This window comes from Pelodiscus sinensis, chromosome 1, assembly GCF_049634645.1.
Source record: "Pelodiscus sinensis isolate JC-2024 chromosome 1, ASM4963464v1, whole genome shotgun sequence".
Classification (NCBI taxonomy): domain Eukaryota; kingdom Metazoa; phylum Chordata; order Testudines; family Trionychidae; genus Pelodiscus; species Pelodiscus sinensis.
Genome location: NC_134711.1, coordinates 245,519,084 through 245,539,834, shown reverse-complemented (window position 1 = coordinate 245,539,834; position 20,751 = coordinate 245,519,084). Strand labels below are relative to the sequence as shown.

The window sequence follows — 20,751 nt, the reverse complement described above, 5'->3', positions numbered from 1 at the left end:
CACTCCAACAGTCATTGGAGCCTGGGAGGAAAAGTGTTCAGCATCCACCACTTGTTGAATCAAGGAAGATTTTGTTACCACCCTTACACATCAAGGTGGATCTGATGAAGAACTTTGTCAAGGCCATGGACAAAACACAAGCAGCTTTCAAGTACCTCCATGGAAAATTTCCAAGGTTTAGTGAAGCTAAGATAAAGGAAGGTGTCTTTGTTGGTCCTCAGATTCATGAACTTCTTTGAGATGATGCATTTGACCATGCACTGCGTGGCAAGGAAAAGACGGCATGGAAAGCCTTCCAGTTAGTGGCAATAAATTTTCTCGGAAACAACAAGGCATACAACTACAGGTTGTTGGTGGAAAACCTCCTCAAGGCATACAAAAGCCTTGGTTGCAACATGTCACTAAAGATACATTTTTTGCACTCTCATCTAGATTTTTTTCCACCGACTGCGGAGCAGTGAGCGACGAGCACGGCGAGCGATTTCACCAGGACATTGCAACAATGGAGAAACGCTATCAGGGCAAATGGAGCCCATCAATGCTTGCAGACTATTGCTGGACAATGACAAGAGATGCTCCATTTAATGAATACAAGAGACAAGCCAAGAAGCGCCGAGTAGACATTGAATAGAACTAAACTATGTACATAATAGTTTTTTGCCTTTTGTTTCATAATACATTTTATTTATATAACCCTTTTGCTGATTTTTTAAAGTGTTACATAAACAGGACAGGTGAAATATTATCATGTAAAGCAACCATAAACACATGAAAAGACCTGGGTTTACAATTTATGATTAAAACTTTACTATCTACACAATATACATAGACGTAAAATGTAAAAACTTAAATATCTTGGAAACAGTAGCCAATCAGTTGTTTTAATTGTCATATTTGAATTCAGCACGTCAGAATACATAATAAATAGCACATTTTATCTCTGAAGCAGACGACTTCTAAAAAATTGTAGACCAGTGTATTTAGCCCCTTGTTGAGGTTCTTATTCAACTACCCTTTCATTAGCTTTGATGTAAGTTTTCCCTGTGTAAGGGATGCAGAATTAGGGCTACTAAATATGTTTGGGGTTTAAAGAATTACTGTGCTTGTAAGCAACCTCAGATCACCCATACATTTGGGGCAGATTTTCAAACAGTAGCCTCCAATTTTCAGGAATAAATAGGTGCATTTTTATTTACAATTACTATCCATAGTTTAGATTATATAAATCTTTCAGTTCCGGATTTCATCAACATATCTATTTGACCTACACTGAGATGGGAGAATTTTAACTCTTAATTATTGTAGGCCCAAAATTTCGGGCTCAAGGCATTTTTATGTATTCAAATAACAGTGTTAGTATGAATTAATCCCTTTGTTACTGTCTCTTCTTGTAAGCAATGGCTTAAAATTGTGTGGTTTCTGTCACCTTCTGCCAAGACCATGACAAATGAACCCATTTTAAGCCCTGCATCAGTGAAGGAGCACTGGGAATTTGAGGGCTCTGATCTGATCTGCCTTTTGTGATCAATAGAAAATCTGTCAGGTTAAAAATAACAAACTGCATACCTTGATAATGGCACGTAATTATTTCAATACAATGTTTTGGCTGCTCATGCTGACCTAAGTGAAATATCGTGTAATTATTTGCACTTTGGATTGTTCTTTTTTTTGCATAAACTGGGGGGAGGGAAGCTTGTGTCTGAAATCTTGCTCAGATTTCCTCTAGGTTTACTCTGTTCTCCCTTGCTCAAATGAACAATTATGGGCCATTGCATATTAAAGCAAATTAGTGTGAAACCTAGATTTTTATCCCGGCGAGACAAGCTTCATTCAAATATTAAAACAGAAAACCACAAAGAAACCTTTCACCAGTCAGTCATTGCAAAACTCTTTTGCACGATGTCAGGAGACGATAGTGTCATATGTGTTTCTTGTATTGTTTTCATTTGATGTAAATCCTCCATTCATCTGGCCATATGCTTCTGGCTTCAATTCAGTTTCACCTGCTGGTTCTATGAAGTCTGACTTTGTTGGGCCACAGTATCTTTTGTGCATGTAGTAGACTAGGAATCAATATGTATGTTACAATAAAGGCAGATATTATAATAAGCTACTGTAATAAGATTTTGCTGCTGGGCTTTTACTTTCCTAATATTTAACAAAAGGTAGAGCCAGCTACTATTTAATGTTTAACCTAGTTTTCTAAATGGAAATCTATCAACAGTAACCCATCCTGGAAAAAAGTAGCAGGGAAAGAGTAGTCAGGTGACACTTGTGTACCTCTTGAGATTCTGTGCCTATTTAGAGTGTAGAATAGAACTTGCAGTGGACAGGGGCAATGGCTAAGGTGGCATGGTCACCCTTCTGTCCTTACAATCACCCAGGACAAAACTGGAGGGGTGCTTGGCAAAATTTGGAGGGGCTTGGCAGGCTAATTTATGACAGGTTACCTAGGCTGACTTGTAGGCTACAGCTTGGCCTGGGATCTCTGCAGTGCAGTGTTATGAGCTGTTATGGAGGAAGAAGCCTTATGGCTGTTTTTCATGAGGTCTAGGTTGGAGATATCTTCCACTGGACAGAACTGGAACTTACAATGAAACTAATACCAACACCATCTGTCTGGTTTATTGCATCATTAGCTCTCAAGCTGCTTTAAAGGGAGAGACGTCTCTTTATCACCATTTTACAGATAAGGAAAATGGAGCACAGAGCTGTGATGTGACTTGAGAGAAGCAGACCACTACCAAAACTGGGAGTAGAGCCCAGAGTGTCTGACTCCCAGGCTAGTTTGCTATCCCTAAGGTCACACTATCTCCACTTTCTAGGCTCCCTATATGGTGCTCTTGCCCACATAAGTGGTCTAAAAAGGTTGGAATAAGGATGAGGATCTTTCTTTAGCTTCTGACATATCTATTTATGGCTGTTATCCCCACAGTGTCTGTGTACCTCTACAATCGCTAATGGTTTTTATCCTTACAATATCCCTATGAAGAATTTTTCCCATTTCACATCTGGGAAAATGAGGCACAGAGTAGATAAGGTGATGTGCCAGGGTCACACTCAGTCTGTGGGTGAGCCAGAAACTGACTGTAGGTCATTTGAGTCTCAGTTCAGTGCCCTAGCCACTAAAACATCTTTTGTTCTCTAAGTAGAAAATAGCAGCAGCAGGGGGCAGCTATAATTTATGCTGCCCTGGTCTTGTATTGGCTGCTGCAACTGCTCAGAATCCAGTTACATCTGCTCTGTGCTAAAGCACCTCCTTTCTACCCTGGTTATACCCTTGGTATGCCTTCCAGGAGATGCTCTTGAGTTGGGGGTATTCCCAATTGGCCAGTTCTAGATGTTCCATTTGTGATGGAATAAAAGGCCCGGACAGAATACAGAACTGAAATCCATGTCTGCTATCTTCTGTATAGTGACTAGCACAATGGAGACTTATTATTTGGACTGTATTTTTGTATTTGAAATTGTCTCTTTTTCACTGGGCACCCAGGAATAAATGTAAAGAGCATTATTAATAATAAGTGTATTAGTAAAGGAGAAGGTATCTGTGACTTACCTCCTACAAATATTACAGCAAATGCTAGCTGGAAAATACTGTAGATGAGTGGAAAAGTGAACATCAATGCCAGCTGCTCAGGGGTGAAGGAGAGCTGCACTATAGTCGTACACAGTTGAGTGTTCTGCATACCTGTTTCCAGAGCTACTGTACGACATCTAAAGGGAACGATAAAAAGATAAAAAATCCTATAGTATCTCATTGTGCCAATGTACTTTGACAGAATACAAATGAATGAAAGAGACATACAATCACATATGTTTTAGATGTCAGGGAAGAAACGAACCATCTTGTTCACATAATCTAGTCCCACAACTCAATGAAATGTATGCATTGAAAAGGACTCATTTCACAGACCTTTGTAGAAATGCAGGATTTTCTTAGCTTCTTTCAACTGATTATATCTCATTAACTACTCTTGGAAAATTGTTCAGTGAATTCATGGTATGATTGTATGCCTCTCAAAGTCAGTGCACAGCTGTCTATGGAGTTCATGGACTTTGGATAATGTTATTTGTGACCCACAATTTATAACATATTAAACTTGTTTGCAAATGGCTTAGCAGAGTAGTGGAACAGTATATGACAAAGCCACAAGTGTGATGAGAATTGATATACTGTCCAGCAAAGTTATAACCTACAAAAAGTGGAAACACAGATAAATATCTAAGGATGCATACAAAAGAATAGCATGAGCATGTAGAAACAATTAGAGAAGCTAAGGCACAGAATGAGTTATACCTAGCAAGGGACATAAAAGACAACAAGAAGAGGAGCCAGAAAAAGATGAAGGAAAGCTTAAATCCTGTACTTAGCAGGGGAAAACATTAATAATATCAAGAAGAGTAAGATGTTTAATACCTATGTTGTTTTGTCTTTGCTAAAAAGGCTAATTCTGGGCAGATGCACAAAAAAATAATATTTACATCAAGAGGCAAGGAAGGAAAGCCAAAATAGGGAAATAACAGGTTAAAGAATACATAAATAAGTTAAATAAAAAAACAGGACTATGTAGCACTTTAAAGACTAACAAGATGGTTTATTAGGTGATGAGCTTTCGTGGGCCAGACCCACTTCCTCAGATCAAATAGTGGAAGAAAATTGTCAACCATATATACCAAAGGATACAATTAAAAAAAATGAACACATATGAAAAGGAGAAATCAAATTTCAGAACAGAAGAGGGATGGGGGGGGGGGGAAGGTAAATGTCTGTGAGCTAATGATATTAGAGCTAATATCAATGATATTAATAAACCACCTAATAAACCATCTTGTTAGTCTTTAAAGTGCTACATAGTCCTGTTTTTTGATTCAGATACACCAGACTAACACGGCTACATTTCTATCACTAAATAAGTTAAATGTATTCAAGTCAGTGGGGTCCGATTAAATTCATCTCAGGGTATCTAAGGAACTAGCTGAGGCAATTTCAAAATCATTAATAATAATCTTGGGGACATCACATGTCTTCCATGAGTTCTCAGAGGTATGGAGATGGAGGAAGCTATCTTTAAAAAGAGGAACAAAGAGGATGCAGGTAATTATACACAGTCTAAGTTTGATACCTGAAAAGATACTAAAGAAATTATTAAACAATCACCGTGTAAGTTCCTACAGCAGGGGTGGGTAATAAGCCAGAGGTGGATCGCCAATTTTAGTCTCTGACAGGTTGTGGTTGCTTTATTTATCTGGGCCTCTGCAGGTACAGATGGTTGCAGCTTCTGCTGGCTGTGCATCACTGTTCCTGGCCAATGGGAGCTGCAGGAAACATCATGGACTAGGATACCACTTTTTGCACCTCCCCTTTGGCCAGGAACATCCATCCTTTACAGGTAAATAAATCATGATCCTAGTGAGTGATTTATTTACCTGTAGAGGCGCAGATAAATAAAATGGTGGCGGCTCACTAGGGGCTAACTCTGGTGAACTGCGTTTGGCCTGCAGGCTGGTTATTGCCCACAGCTGGGCTAGAGGATAACAGGGTTACAAGGAATAGCCAATGTGGAGTTTTCAAGAACAAATCATGCCAAACCAACCTAATTTTCTTCTTTGACAAGGTTACTAACTTTGTGGGTGGAGGGGAAACTGTAGAAATAATATCTTGATTTTTAGTAAGGCTTTTGGATGCAGTCCCTCCTGGCATTCCCATAAGGAATTTATGGAAATGTGGCTTGGAAGAAATTATAACAAGGTGAATGAAACACTATATGGTTGACCAGATTAAAGGGATAGTTATGATTTGCAATCAAATTTAGAGAATTTATATAGTAGGGAACAATTGGGGTCAGTCCTGGGTCCAGTACTAGTCAATATTTTCAATAATTGACCTGGATAATGGAGTAGAGTGTGCTTATAAAATTTGTAGATGACACCAGGCTGGGAGAAGTTGCTAGAACTAAAAATTATCTCAACAAAACTAGATAAATGGTCTGACATCCACAAGATGAAATTAGGTTAAGAAAACTGTGAATCATTATGCTTTGAAAAAGTCAAGTGCACAACTACAAAATTGGGATTAACAGGCTGTGTGGTAGCACTGTTGAAAAGGATGTGGACCTGTGTATTTATGAGTAGAGCAGTCCACAAATTGAGTCTGGGTCAACAATGTGAAAAAGGCTAGAGATAATTGTCCCACTCTACTCAGCACTGGTGTGGCCTCAGCTAGAATATTGTGTCCATTTCTCAATTGCAGTTTAGGAAAGATGTGAACAAACTGGAGACAGTCAAGAGGAGAGCTACAAAAACCAAAAATGATTTAGAAAACCTGAAACTGTGAGAAAAGGTTTAAAAAAAAAAAACCTGGTCATGTTTAGTCTGTTATCAGTCCTTCCCCCAGGCTTCAAACATGCTAAGGACTTTTTCAAGGAGGGTGGTGATCAATTGTTCTCCATGTACCCAGAAGGTAGAACAATGAGTAATGGGCTTAATTTGCAGCAAAGGAGATTTAGATTATGTATTAGGAAACTGTATATCTACAAGGATAATTAAACTCTGGACTAGGCTTCCCAGGGAGGTTATGCAATCTCTGTTATTGACCAACCTGATCTTTAAAACCTCCAAACACCCACCAGAAAAAGTCTAGATATACTTAGTTTTGCCTGAATGCAGGGGCACAGGACTAGAGGACCTCTCAAAGTCCCTTCCAGTTCTACACTTCTATTATTCTATTTTGGTTATCACTGGACCCTGTAATAGTGCTCTGTCCTGTGAAACAGGAGAGATAATTTAGAATCTCAGGGCCATTCTCTTTGCTGACAGAGGAGCTGTTTGAAGGCAATGTAAGAATGTACATGCATGTGTGTAGGGGTTTGATATGCAGTGGTGATTCGTGATTATCAATCTTTGGATGCATCAGAGCTCTTTCAGCTGAAGGTTAGTCACAGTGCTATGACCTCTATTGTAAAGGAGAAAGGAAGCTGCAAATGGGGGAAGAAACAGTTCACTAAAATATCAGGTGTACAGATATTGGGCATTTCCTAGGGAACTCTGCTGTATTCCCAACCACTCTGAGGAAGACTTTCTGGACCCAGAGACTAGCCAGAAACTATAACTAAAAGTGTTCAGAACAAAGTTTCACTTTGATGTACACTCAAAGGTGAGGGCTGTGATGCTGTAAAATAACTATTCTTAAAAGCCAATCACTGGTTAGTCATCAAATAGAAATAGGCCAATTTTCTTGTATGGCTGGAATAAGATTACATAGAGTGTTACAAAACAGTCTCTACCTGTGCCAAGGCTGACCAGCTATGCGAGCCAGAAGAAAACCTAGAGAGTAGCCAGCAGCTGGAAATATGGTTCCAATGATCCACAGTTGAGGGGTGATAATCCAGGATCCGTTGTACAATATTCCTCCAACCACTGCTATGATCACTATAAGAGCTAGACCAGTAATGGAACCAGCCTGAAGGGATAAAACAGGGGTTTTAAAAAAGAAACCTCAGTTAAATCAAGATCAGCCACGATTTAATCATGCACAAACATTTATTTCTTATCACATCAAAGTATCTTTTCAAAAATGTAAAATTTAGGGTTTACATTAAAGGTTCATAAAAGCTGTATTGGATAGGGTGAAAGACAAGTACTCAAAAAGCCAAGTATCCATTGTTCTGGGACTAGACTCTCTGGAGGTCCCAGCTTTCTTCTAACTGGTCTGCCTCTATTCATGTAAAAGTAGCCGGATTCATCAGTTTAACTGGCATGAAGGTAGCAGCCCTTAAACTCCAGGGCTTGCAGTCTTCCTTTGTTTCCCTGTCAATTTCTTACTGCCAGTCTACACTACCACATACATTAATGTAACTTGCATTGCTCAGGGTTGTGAAAAAAGACAGCCTCCTGGAGTGACGTAAGTTACTTTGATTTATGTGCAATCGACACCTCATTATGTCAGCAGGAGACTCACTCCTGAGGACATAGTTTTGATCTCCTGCAGAAGTGGAGTAATTATGCTCTCCCATTGGCATGGCACATCTTCATCAGCTGCACTACAGTGGCACAGCTGTGTAGTGCAGGAATGTAGAATTGCTCTTGGATGGGACAGTTATCCCTTTACCATCCTAGGCCTTTCTGCTTCTCTCCCTGTCTCTCTCTTATCTGTTCCCTTATAGCTATGCTTGTTTTCCGAGCTGTGGATGCAAGCTTCGATGATGAGTATATCTGGCAGCTGTGCTGCATATGGAATCTTGGTTTCCTATAAGTGAGGAAGACTCTGCTCTCCTTTCTGACTATGCTCTTAATAGGCTTTGTGAACCCCATTACCACAAGATATGCTGAAACAAGTAATGGGAACATATAACTATGAGATCTGCAGTCAACAATGTACAGGGACACTAAGAAATGCTTTGGGTCAACATTTTAACACAATTTTAAATTCTTACTGTAACAAGTCTCCAAAGGAACAATTTTCTGTTGATTTTCTGTTTTGTATTTACAACATTTTTTCTTTACTTATTTTTTTAGAGCTGAACACTTAATTTGGGCCCTTGTGATAGGTTGTGTGGCAATCCCTTCCTCCATTTAGCAGAGAGAAAAGGTAAACCTCTTCCTGAGGAGAACATCTAGCCCAGATGTCTGACCCTCTATCAGATTGACTCTGGACTCTGGTTAATTATTCAACTATTAAGACTATGGGACTGCCCCAGCTATTATTGAATTCAATGGAAATATTTATTTCAATGGACTTTGGCCGAGGCCTACGAACAATGTGACTTCATGTGATTATTCTTGTTTTGGTTTGGGTTGAGATAGCAACCAGATTATTCTAGGGAAGAGAAAAGTGTCTGGTCATGCAAATCTAGTTTGATTTCATTCTAATAAATGCATTTTAGTAAATTCTAGTTGAGTCCTTTTCATCCTATTTGAACCTAACCTTGTCAGTTATGCCTCCTTCATCTTGTGCTTGCCCTTGCCCTTTACTTGACCCATCATTGGCCTACACAAAGCAAACTGTGCATATATACTATTTAGTATACACCTTCTCTTTGTTTGTGTAAAATTTAAATATTTCCGAAAGTTTAAACTTCTCGATTATTTTGGCCCCAAAATGTACTATGTCCAAATTTATAAGTAAGCTATGAATCAATTTTGAAATACAACACAGTATATGAATATGTTAAGAAAATGAATTTGACATAAAGAGAAACATTACATGATATCACTGAAAGGATGACAAATATTAAAGGGAATAACTAAAGACTAGAAAGGATTATTTTAATAAGAGATTATGTATAGTACTTAATGATAATCAGTGCAAGCTGAAAGAACTCAGAATCTTTCAGAAGCAATGAGAACCTTGTAGGATAGAGTCCATCATCCATTTAAATTAACAACAAATCACATGTGAAATCACACAACTATTTGTACAGGATGGAGCAACTTTTTGTTAGATGGGGAACCATGCTGCTATCATGGAGCTAGTTATTGATCTTCTATTAGAAAGATATTGAAACCATAACCTGGCCCATAAGGAATAATGGTTCAAATCAGTATGTGAAGGCTTCATATCATTTAGGACTTTAACAGGGTTCAAAAAAGAGCAAGGTAGATTCATAGAGGGTTAGGTCCATTAATGGCTATTAGCCAGGATGGGTAGGAATGGTGTCCCTAGTCTCTGTCTGGAAATGGGTAACAGAGAAGGGATCACATGAGAATTACCTGTTGTAATTCATCCCTCTGGGCATCTGGTATTGGCCACTGTCAGCAGACAGGATACTGTGCTAGATGGACCTTTGGTCTGACCCAGTATGGTCGTTCTTATGTTCTTATGTTCTTAACTTACCTTAAGTATAAATTTAGCTTTCTTGGGCCATCTGTGATTAACATATATTCCAAATGAAACAGGAATTACGAGGGCTACCAATGAAATACCTGAAAATAAGAACAAATAACATTTAATAGAAAACATATTGAATGATGAGATGTTTAAATAGGAGGTCTTTGTCAGTTTATACTCACGTGTGTCCACACATGCATAGTAATGTAAAGTGTAAGAGTATGAATTATACTATCTTTGGAAATCTTCTGAGGTAATTGTGATTAAATAGATACTCAGGCAGAAGATAAAAAAGACATATACAATAAAACACCAATAGTCTGGCACCCAATTGTCTGGCACTCCCGATACTCCAGCATCAAAATGTCAAGCGCTCCTATCCAGCTGATTAAAAAGCCAGCCGCTCAGCGCACATGCTGGCTGTACCCAGACCGAACATAAGGTTGGGGGGGGATCAGGTTAGAGCATGGAGAGGAGTGTTTTGCTTCAGCTAAGGGGAAAGGAGAGAGGAGAGGGAGGGAGATTGGGTCCCGGCTAGCTGTTAGGCCATGCAGCTGTACTGGGACCTCCCGATACTCAGGCATATCCGATAATCTGGCACCAGCTAGATCCCAAAGGTGCCAGATTATTGGAGGTCTACTTTAGCAATATAAGTGTGGTGTACTGTTTACTTACTGTAGAAGTAAACATGTATTTTGCCTGCAGGTGTTTCTACTGTGCCATAGCAGCAACCATGTTAGAACTTATGTTGTGGGCATTTTCCCCAGCACTGATATTAAGGATGGAAATGGTTTACATGACTCTTCTTTGGAACTGACATTTAAATATACGAACGTGACTACGCTGGTGTGTACAGGGGCGGCCCGTGAGCCTACGCAAACTAGGCAGTTGCCTAGGGCGTTGCTGGCCCGGGCGCCTGATGATGACGTCACGGGACTCTGGGGTGCCCTGTGATTACATCATGGCCATTGACGGCCGTGCAGGCGGGGGTGCTGACCGTGCCTTCCACCTGGGGCACCAGCTGTCACAGCCGGCCTCGGGCCGCTCCTGGATGTGTGAGGAACAGCTTCTCAAACATAAACCAGTGGGTGTTAAGGGCTGAATTCTAAATGTGAGTGTAGCCCTATTGACCTCAAGCATTCAGCTGTCATTCTTTTTTAATCTGGCCCTGTGAAATTTCCTCTGCTGAGTCAAATTAAGTTTCACTGCTTATGGTGCCCCTCGTTGACTACCTTGGGTTTCAGGTTGGCAATTTACATCTGTGCATGTGCTTACGTGTATTGCTTGATCAAGGCCAGAGCACTCAGCACTTTGCAGGTTGGTGCCCTATGGCCATTATAAAAATGGCACAGATATTTAACCAAAGGTAGGGAAAAATCTCTATCTCTTTGTTTTCCCTCTAGCCTTACAACATTTCCACAAAGAATGCAGAGATTTGTTACCCAATAGTAAATTATCTGTCCTGTTTTTATAATGGCTGTGGACTCCATGCTGGGAGGTGCAGAGTAACCTAGTCTCTGTCAGAAGGAACTACAGGTTGCTTGTACAAAGATAACTACTACCCAAAGGAGAAAGAAATGAGAGAGAGAGAGAGAGAGAGAGAGAGAGAGAGAGAGAGAGAGAAAACATTGATTCGACTCACCTATACTGTCATAAGGAATTATGATGGATTCAGTTTCTGTCCACATTTTGGTATACACAAAGAGACAAAGCGGCATCATCCCCAGTGCAAGCAGTGTTGAACATGTTGTCATACTGATACTGCAAGGACATTGGCAAAGGTTACTGTTCACCACCTGTTCTCCAAGAAGTCTCCTATTCTCTTCTTATAATTTAATGACTTATGAAAAATGGTGAAAGAAACGCTACTGTCTGCAATCAATTTATCCTACAGATTTAATCCACCAAAAAATTAATGTTGAAGTTCCAGGTTATACTGGAAAAAAGTCAACTATTTCAAGTTAATGTAGGATTTTAGGGTTAAACCCTTACGATGAGATGGGGGTATGATTCCCAGCTTGTGTATGCACACTTGTGCTAGCTCTTGTTGAGATAGCTGAAGTAGTACCATGGGTGACATGGCTTAGTTATGCTGAGTACAAACATGCCTGAACCCTGCGGGTACATATGTGACATAGCGAAGTTGTAATGCTGCTGCCCATGTTACCACAGCTATACTGCTATTTATCTTTGCACTGGCTCTCTTTAAGCTAGTGCAAGTATTTGTACATAAGGTCGAAACTAGACCCCTCGATTTCATGCTGATGTAGACTGAGGTAAGGGATATGGTTAACTGACTGGGAGATTATCTGATGGGGATTCATTCTGCATTAAACATGTGCAGGTGATGGGAGCAGAGAGACCCAATAAGCTTTATGTAGCCCCATCTTTGGTCCAGATTCCGCCACCTTTAGATTCTTTAAACCAATAAGACTACTCACGATATAAGTTACTGCAGAATCTAGCTGGAGTACTGTGCTGGAATTGGCTCTTTATAAGCTTCTAACCTGTTTTTTTTCCTTTTGTTTATCTTAAAACATATGTCCAATTATTTTTATCTGGGGAAGCTTGATTTAGCTCCTTACGGATGGTATTGCAGCTTGTTTGCCATTAGTAATAATATACAGCTATTCAGCAGTAGCTCCCAAATCACTTTATAAAGGAGGTTTTATTCATCCAGTTTTACAGAAAGGAGTCGGAGAAGCGAAGTGATTTCCCCCACCTCCAAGGTCCAACTGCAGGCTATAGAAATGGAAATAGAACCCAAGACTCTTTAAGATCAGCTTCAGTGTCATCACCATGGCACCATGCTGCCTGCCCTGGTGAGGTATCCTGTGCTATACCATGTAATACCACATGATACGTCAGATCCTGTCCCTTGACCCCTTCAGTATCCAGGTGCAACAAGAGAAATGAAAGAAAAAAAAGTTACCCCAAAGGATAAGCTCACCTCTAAAGCATCATTTATTTCTGGTTAATATGAATGTGAGGCATTGTTTTATAATTTCATTTCTTTAAATACTGAAAATATGAAAACAAAACAGAAAGGTCTTTCATAAAATCAGTGAAAGCTGAGCGACACACTTCAGTTGCTAATGGTGTACCATCTTTAATTATTAAAATGGACACTATCCTGTTATTTAGTAGACTATGACAATACAGCTTCTGGTAAACAAGTTTAAAAATACCGTATATACTCGAGTATAAGCCGAGTTTTTCAGCACATTTTTTGTGCTGAAAAATGCCCCCCCTCGGCTTATACTCGAGTCAGCGTCTCGAGAACTGAGGAAAGTGAGTACGCTGGTCAGGTTCTAAGGCATCCAGGTTGTCATATCTGTCAGGAGGTGTTATTGTTATGGACTGCGCTGTAAATTCATCATCAAAGTATCTCGTGTCAATTTCTGAGGTCTGAAAGCTCTATGTATGTGCGATGAACAGCGCACATACATAGGCTTGTTGGCTGTACAGTGACTGCCAGTGATTGGCTTGTCACTGTGCTGTGGGCAGGGGGCGGGTCCGGAGGCAGAAGTGCGGCTCGGCGCAGGCTGAAGAGAAGAGATAAGGTAAGGGGCCTGAATGGAAAGGATAAAATCCTTATGGAGAGCAGGATCTGCCCAGGGATTGTGGAAATATTTTATCCTCTGTGTCGGGGGAATGGTATATGTGGAGAGGGAGTTGCCATCTGCAAGTTTCCCTCAGCTAAAAACACGAAAACAGCTAGGAAGCCGGGACACCTGAGGAAAAGAGCTATGGGTTGCGGCTGCTTAAAATGTATGTCAAGGCAACATTTAAAAAAAAAGCTAAAATATTATTCATACAGTACATCTATGCCTGTGTTCTTGCTAAATCATACCTGTGTTCTGGCTACAATGCCTGTGTTCTGGCTACAATGCCTGTGTTCTAGCTACAATATCTGTGTAATGGCCACACTCAGTGATGATGACAATGTCTATGCTGATAACCTCACACCAGCTGAAGCTCTGTTTGGACATACAGATGATGATGAGGAGAACTCCAGTTTTGAAGGATTTTAGCTCTTGTGTGTTAGCTTGGTTGCTGATTGAGCTAAGGTTGTTGTACTTTTAAAGTTACGGTATTTTTGATACCATATTGTTTTTGTTGACCCCCTTTTCCACTTACAGAGCTAGGTTATTGTTTTTCTTTGAAATAAATATTCATGTAATTTTATTGGGATCTATCTTCATTTTTTACATTTACCAGTAGCTGCCTCATTTCCTACCCTAGGCTTATACTCGGGTCAATATTTTTTCCCAGTTCTTTGTGGTAAAATTAGGTGCCTCAGCTTATATTCGGGTCGGCTTATACTCGAGTATATATGGTACCCTGTCCATGGGATACTCATAGGAATTTACAGAATATAGTGCCTTTGGTTCTTTACAGGACAGAGGTCAATCCAAAGTCTTTGCCACCAAAACTTCATAATCTTGGGGCTTGATCCAAAGTCCCTAGGAAGTTATTGGTGCTTCACTCAGGTGTCAGGGGTCTATTTAGGTTCATCACATTGCAGGATCGAGGCCAAAGAATGAAGGATGTGTGCATTGAAAAGCAGTGTGGTTGAATAGTGAAGTTTTGCATTAGTGCTTCCTTATTTGTTCATGGATCTTTGTTTTTTTAATGTGAAGGCTTTGGGAGTTCTTCCTGTTTATGGCAGTCAGTCATTTGGTAGTTACATCTCTTTGAAAAGGCCTCCCTTGGGGTGAAGATGTAGAGGGGAAAGGTTGGTGGGTAACAAATAGAATCCCAGGAATATGGGATCTGTAGATAAAGGCTTGGCTCTAAATTCCCTCTCCAGAGGTAACCACCATGGAAGCAAACTCTAGGAAGGAAATCTGAATCTCCCCTTATTATGCCAACAGAATAGGCCATGGAGCCTTCTTCCAGACCTGTGGGATCCATGAGAGTCAAGCACCATCAACATGGAAGCCCTATCTTTTCACTGGCCCTTAATTTATCTCCTTGGCTGCCCAGAGGCTCCAATTGGAGGATTTTATGTAAAAAGATGTCATGTAAAAATAGACTTAGACCTTGGGCTTTGTTATAGGGAATAATATGGGTTCATTTTCCTTTCTGGCCATCAAAGTCTGTCCCTTCCCTGCTTCCCAAACTCCCCCCACAATAGAATCTCCTCTTGGCACAGACAACTCTTCTCTGTAAGGTAGAACGAGAGGCCAGTGATGTCATCCAATCTCCTGACCTCCTTTATGCAGGGTCTAATCCCCTGCTTTGCCTTTCTCTCTAATCTCTCTCTTCTCTTGTTCTTTCTACTCACAATATAAGCATGCTTGAATCTTTCCCGTCTTTAAAAAAAACCCCTAAACTACCACCTCATCTCATTCTTCTTTTCCTCCTTAAGCTAATTGAAAATGTTTGTGATCATTGGCTGGAATTGCTCTGCTCTAGTTTCTTCTTTGACCCTCTTCAGTCTAGCTTCTATCCCTTGCACTCAGCTGAAACTATTCTCACAGAAGTCTCTAAAATCCTATTTCTAGCTAAAGCTAAGAACAAGCATTCCAGCCCCATTCCTTGATGCATCAGCTCCTTTTGATGCAGTCAGCCATGTTCTTCTTGAAATCTTGTCCTCCTTTGGCTTCTGTGACTGTCTTCTCCTAATTTTCCTTGCTCTTTAATTGTACCTTTGGCATATTCTTTGTAGAATCCTCTTTATCCTCTCTCCAATCCTCTGTTGGGAATGCACAGGGGTCCATACTTGTTCTCCTTCTCTTTGCCCTCTGTACATTGTCTCTAAGTAATCCCATCCACAAACACAATTCAGCTAATATCTTTGTTCTGACAACTCGCATCTCTACCTCAGATCTGTCTTGTGTTGTCCAAACTACTATTGTGGCATGTGTCTCTGACAACAGCTTGTGGATTTCTAGACATCATCTCAAGATAAATATGGCTAAAACAGAGCTCTGCTTCTTTCCCTTCCAGTCTTCCACCCATCACCTTTCTCAGTCACTGCAGACAACACTGACTCTCCTGACTCTCACTCAGTTTTGTAACCTCAGCATCATCTTTGAAGTCTCCTTAGGTCCTCTCATTCAGACTATATCAGACCCTGCAATATTTATTTTTCATTATGTCACTATGATACCTTCCTTTCTTATCCATCCAGGCAGCTAAAACTCCCATCCAGATTTTCATCACCTTAGGTTTCCATTACTGCCACATTTTTCTCTCTGGTCTCGACAAATGCAAACTCGTCCTGTTTATATCCATTTAGAATGCTGCTCCGAAGATAATCTTCCTGGCCTCTAGCTTGGACCATGGCATACTTGCATCTATCCACATCAAACATAAGATGGTTGTCTTCACTTTCAAGATCCTATCTCACTTTTACTTATCTCACATTCACTCCAGCCTCTGATTGGCCCATGATGACAGTCTCTGTTGCCCACTTCTAAAAGTTTCATACAGTTATGGTCATTTCCCTATCCCTCATGCTTGGTAGATGCTCCCTGTTAACATCCATAAAGCTACTTCATTATCCCCTATTAAAGTCCCCCTTAAAACTCCTTTTACCTAATGCCTAAAAAATCCCCTTGACAAGTTGCTGGTCCCTGGCTTACTCCCCTTATTTCGAAATAACAAGTGGAGAATCCACACTACCAACCTTGTTATTTTGAAATAAGGGCTGGTTATTTCAAAATAATAACTCCTGCTTTCCACAAGGAATAATGATGATTTTGAAATAGTTATTTTGGGAGTTATTATTTTGAAATAGGTTATTATGAAATAATTTCCTACTGTAGGTATACCCCGGATGTTGTGTGGTGAGACTATGTTCTATTGTGCTGACAGACACATTGTCTCATTGTTTCTTTGTACACCTTTGTCTTTACTATTCCATTATCTCTTGCCTTATTTTTGTTAGCTTTTTGGAGTAGGGGCCCATTTTTTTTTGGTGTTTGTACATCACCTAGCACAATGTGGCCGTGGTTCATAATTGTGGCTCCTAGGATTTATAATACAAATAAATAACAATCATAATCCTATAATGAAGGTGACCTTCTGAGGAACTCATAAATTCACTCTGGCTATGTCTACCCTACAAGGTTTTTGTGCAAAAGCGGCCGTTTTTGCGCAAAAACTGGCGGAGCGTCCACACTTCAAACACGTTTTTGTGCAAAAAAAAAAAAAAAAAAACCAGTAAATTGACAGGACAGAGGGCTTTTTCCGGTAGAGTTATTCCTCTCCCCACGAGGAATAATTCCTTTTTGTGCTACAACTCTTGTGCAAAAAGGCATGTGTGGACACTCTGCAGGGATTTCTTGTGCAAAAAGAGCCTATGAAAAAATGCACAGGTACTCTAATGGCCATTCTGTTAATGGCAAACAGAGCTTTGTTGCACATGAGTGTCCATGCAGTGTGGACGCTCTCTTGCACAAAAACACATCACTTTTGCGATGCGCTTTTGAGGTATGGACGTGCTTTGGCGCAAGACGTTTTTGCAGAAGATCACTTCCTCAAAAAGCTGCTTGCGTAAAAACCTTGCGAGTGTCACAGAAGTTTCCTCCCTCAAATTAGAGACCAGGTCTTGTGCTTACTTACAGCAGTGTCAATCCAAAATAATACCAGTCACTTCAATGGTCCTCCTTTATGGTAGCTGAGGGCATGTCTTGCAACAAAGGACCTGTAACTGCCTTGGTCAATGGCCCCTGGCCCCAGGGCTAACAATTTGAATGAATCAATGCCATGGTTTTTTTGGTTTTATGTGTGTGTGTGTGTGGGGGGGGGGGGAGGAGTCTGACTGAAAGCCCATGGAAGTCTCAGGGTTAAAATCTCTACGTGAAGAATGCAAAAGTGGCGAGGAGTCCTGTGGCACCGTATAGATTAACCGAAGTGTTGGAGCATAAGCTTTCATGGGCAAAGATCCACTTCATCAGATGCATGCATCTGACGAAGTGGGTCTTTGCCCACGAAAGCTTCTGCTCCAACACTTTGGTTAGACTATAAGGTGTCACAGGACTCCTCGCCGCTTTTGCAGATTCAGACTAACACTGCTACCCCTTGAAGAATGCGTCCTTTGTAGGCATTTATCTTTAACTTTGCAAGTGTCACAGAAGTTTCCTCCCTCAAATTAGAGACCAGGTCCTGTGCTTACTTACAGCAGTGTCAATCCAGAATAATACCAGTGACTTCAATGGAGTTCTTCTGAATTTACATTGCAGTAGCAGTCAGAGCAAGATTTGGCACTACATATACAGTTCTGCTGTTTGAGACCAGAACAGAATTTCAGCCTCTTCCCTCCTCCCCAACCCCTTTGAATTTCCTTCCTTTTTGGTTTTACCTGATCGGTGCTATGCTGAAATAAAGCACTTGGCAATGTGTAATATTTCTAGGTCTTCTCTCCAAGGCAAAAAGTGGGCAATTAGCACAGTTGCTTAAATATTACATTGACACCTGTATGTCACAAAGAAATTCACTGTTTTCAATGTAGAAAAATGTCTTATTAAGGGTGCAATTATTAAAATTCTTCATCTATGCACCTTAGTTTCCCATCATATTACTTCTATTAGTTTTTCCATTGCTAGTTCAGGCTGGCATATGATGAAATGGACAAATGCTGTAATTTATGCTGCTCTGTGGGAAGTAGAGAGAATTTTCTGTTTATTTTAGAACAAGGTAATCAGGCTTTTTTTAAAATATTGCACTTTTTTATAGGCTGTTAGAATGAAATGATGGAAAAAATAAGTGTCTTGGGATTTGCATCAAGAGCAGTGTTTACCTCGAGTATGCATTTGATGTCCGCAAACATGCCAGCTGCTCGACACACACAATTTCTGACTCTACAGCATCTTAACATTGCAGCCAAGTGACCTGTCACTGAGCTCATTGCATTCACAAAGAAGTTTTTTCATTGCAACCAGTAAATAGGCTATGGCTTATATCCTACAAAACACTCTTTGAAAACTTGGCACATGTGCCAGAAGCATACAGAATTGTTATGAATGAATTTGGAGTCTGGATAAAATCTTTCCAAGTCTAGCCATTGTGAAAAACACATAGGTGGATAAATAATTTTCCACAGGTGACTTCTTTAATGAGACATTAGAACTACAGCTGATTATTGACCCCTGTTTATAAAGGTAATTGCTGTGAAATTGATATTGCAATAGTTCCTAGAAGCCTCAACCAGGTTGGAGCCCCATTGTGCTTAGAACTGAAGAGATGCATAATAATAGTAAAGATCAATAGATCCCAAAGCATTTCACAGTCACTAAGGTATTTATCTTCACAACACCCCGACCAGGGAGGGAAGTATTATTACCCTAGTTTTTACCAATGGGAACTAAGATTCAGAAAGGCTAAGTGATTTGCTCAGGGTCACACAGAAAATCAGCCAGAAAATTGAAATCTGGATGTCCCAAGCCCTAAGCTAACTAGCCACTAACCCATCCTTCCTTCTTCCTCCACAGAGGTTGAAGTGTAACTTTAAAAAAAAAGTAAGTCTCCAGAGAAATGATGCTCTTACCTTAGGTCCATGTCACCGTCTACCCAATAGGCTAGAATGTTGGAAGATGTTCCACCTGGACAGCATCCCATGATCAGCACAGCAACAGCTTGAGCAGGAAGCACATTAAAGAGGAGTGCCAGCACAAAGCCTGTCAAAGGCATAATTCCAAACTGACAGAGAAAGCCCACACATATGCCCCAGGGCCTTTTTATGTGTCCCCAAAACTTTTTTATGTCCACATTGCAGCCCATGGAGAACATCACCAATGCCAGCAAGATTGTTAGAACAGTACTTAAAATTAAATTCAAAATTTGGTTAAAATTGTCATCAGGTAACACACAGGAAGTGCCTTTGCAAATGGTGGCATTTACAGAACAGTGCGAAGTATTTGTGGTTGAGTTTGCTGCCATCTTGAAGTTGCCAAAATGAAATTTCTTTGAATGTCACCACTGCCACCTTTTAAAATAAAGAATTTCTCCAGTTCACCTGAGTCAGGCTTTTAAGATCTCTGTACATGCACTCTTCTTGGTAGCTCTTTTTAAATGACATGCAAGGCAATAAAGAGCAATAAATACTTGCACTCCGATTCTACATAATAGTGCTGACTCACAAAGGTATGTCTAATTGGTGCTATCTTATTGAAGCAGAAAACTTTGAATTAATCATTTATTCACACTGCCATATACATTTCCACACCAGAAGAGCAAGCGTGTTAATATTTAAAACCATGAGCTAGGTTTGTTAAATAGCTTTAACACAAAGTGAGATCCAATGGAGCTTTGACTTTATCATTCCTGTCTTTCCGTTTATGTATGAGTTTGGGCTGCCCCTTCCTTCACAGAAGCCCTTTGAAGTCAATGGGGTTCTGGAATGGTGAGAATCCTCCTAAGCAATGAGAGCCTGCAGGTTTAAAGTCCATGAATTACACTTACTAATATGCACAAAACTATGTTTTAGTGGAGCTGGGGACATTTTAACAATAACACGTGCCTCATGTGGGTACACGTGTGTGACAGGTTTAGGCTTCCTTTGCTGCAGTCACTCTAATAAGCTTGTTTTCCCTACCAGCTTTGGTGCCCTGTCTTGTTGGGGTCAGATACACTAGCCTGCTGCAACACAGGCACAGGGTCTGGCTCACACCCCCATGGCTGAAGACTTTAACTGTTAACAGCACAGCAAGATATCTGTCTCCAGTATGTAGCTCCCCAGCCCCACTGGAGGCCAAAGCCCCAGAAAAATCAGTCTTATGCTGCAGAGTGATCTGTACAATATAAAGCTCATGAAATTCACCCTCTTTCTCAATGTAAAGAGAGAGATGTACAGACTCCTTGCCCCCACCCAGGAAACAATTATTTATTTTGGATTTAGTAATAAACAAATGTGATTTTATGAAGTATAAAAGGTAGGATTTAAGTGGTCATAAGAGATTTCAGACAGAACA

The 20,751-nt window shown here is 40.3% G+C and overlaps 1 protein-coding gene across 1 annotated transcript; it reads right to left on the bottom strand.

Moving 5' to 3' along the window:
• Positions 1-653: 653 nt before the first annotated feature.
• On the bottom strand, positions 654-19,864 carry SLC10A2 (solute carrier family 10 member 2). The gene is made up of 6 exons (XM_006131034.4): positions 19,329-19,864; positions 11,472-11,590; positions 9,836-9,924; positions 7,287-7,462; positions 3,560-3,717; positions 654-2,063 (listed from the first exon to the last, which is right to left on the bottom strand). Exons 1-6 carry the CDS (start codon positions 19,718-19,720, stop codon positions 1,903-1,905), a joined length of 1,095 nt encoding a protein of 364 aa, XP_006131096.2. The 5' UTR covers positions 19,721-19,864; the 3' UTR covers positions 654-1,902.
• Positions 19,865-20,751: the final 887 nt, after the last annotated feature.

Coding starts and splice junctions, on each gene's coding strand:
- SLC10A2 (XM_006131034.4), bottom strand. CDS start 19,720: ATGGCAGCAAACTCAACCACAAATACTTCGCACTGTTCTGTAAATGCC. Junction 11,591..19,328: donor GACGGTGACATGGACCTAAG/GTAAGAGCATCA, acceptor ATGTCCTTGCAG/TATCAGTATGACAACATGTT. Junction 7,463..9,835: donor AAGCTAAATTTATACTTAAG/GTAAGTTAAGAA, acceptor TTATCCCTTCAG/GCTGGTTCCATTACTGGTCT.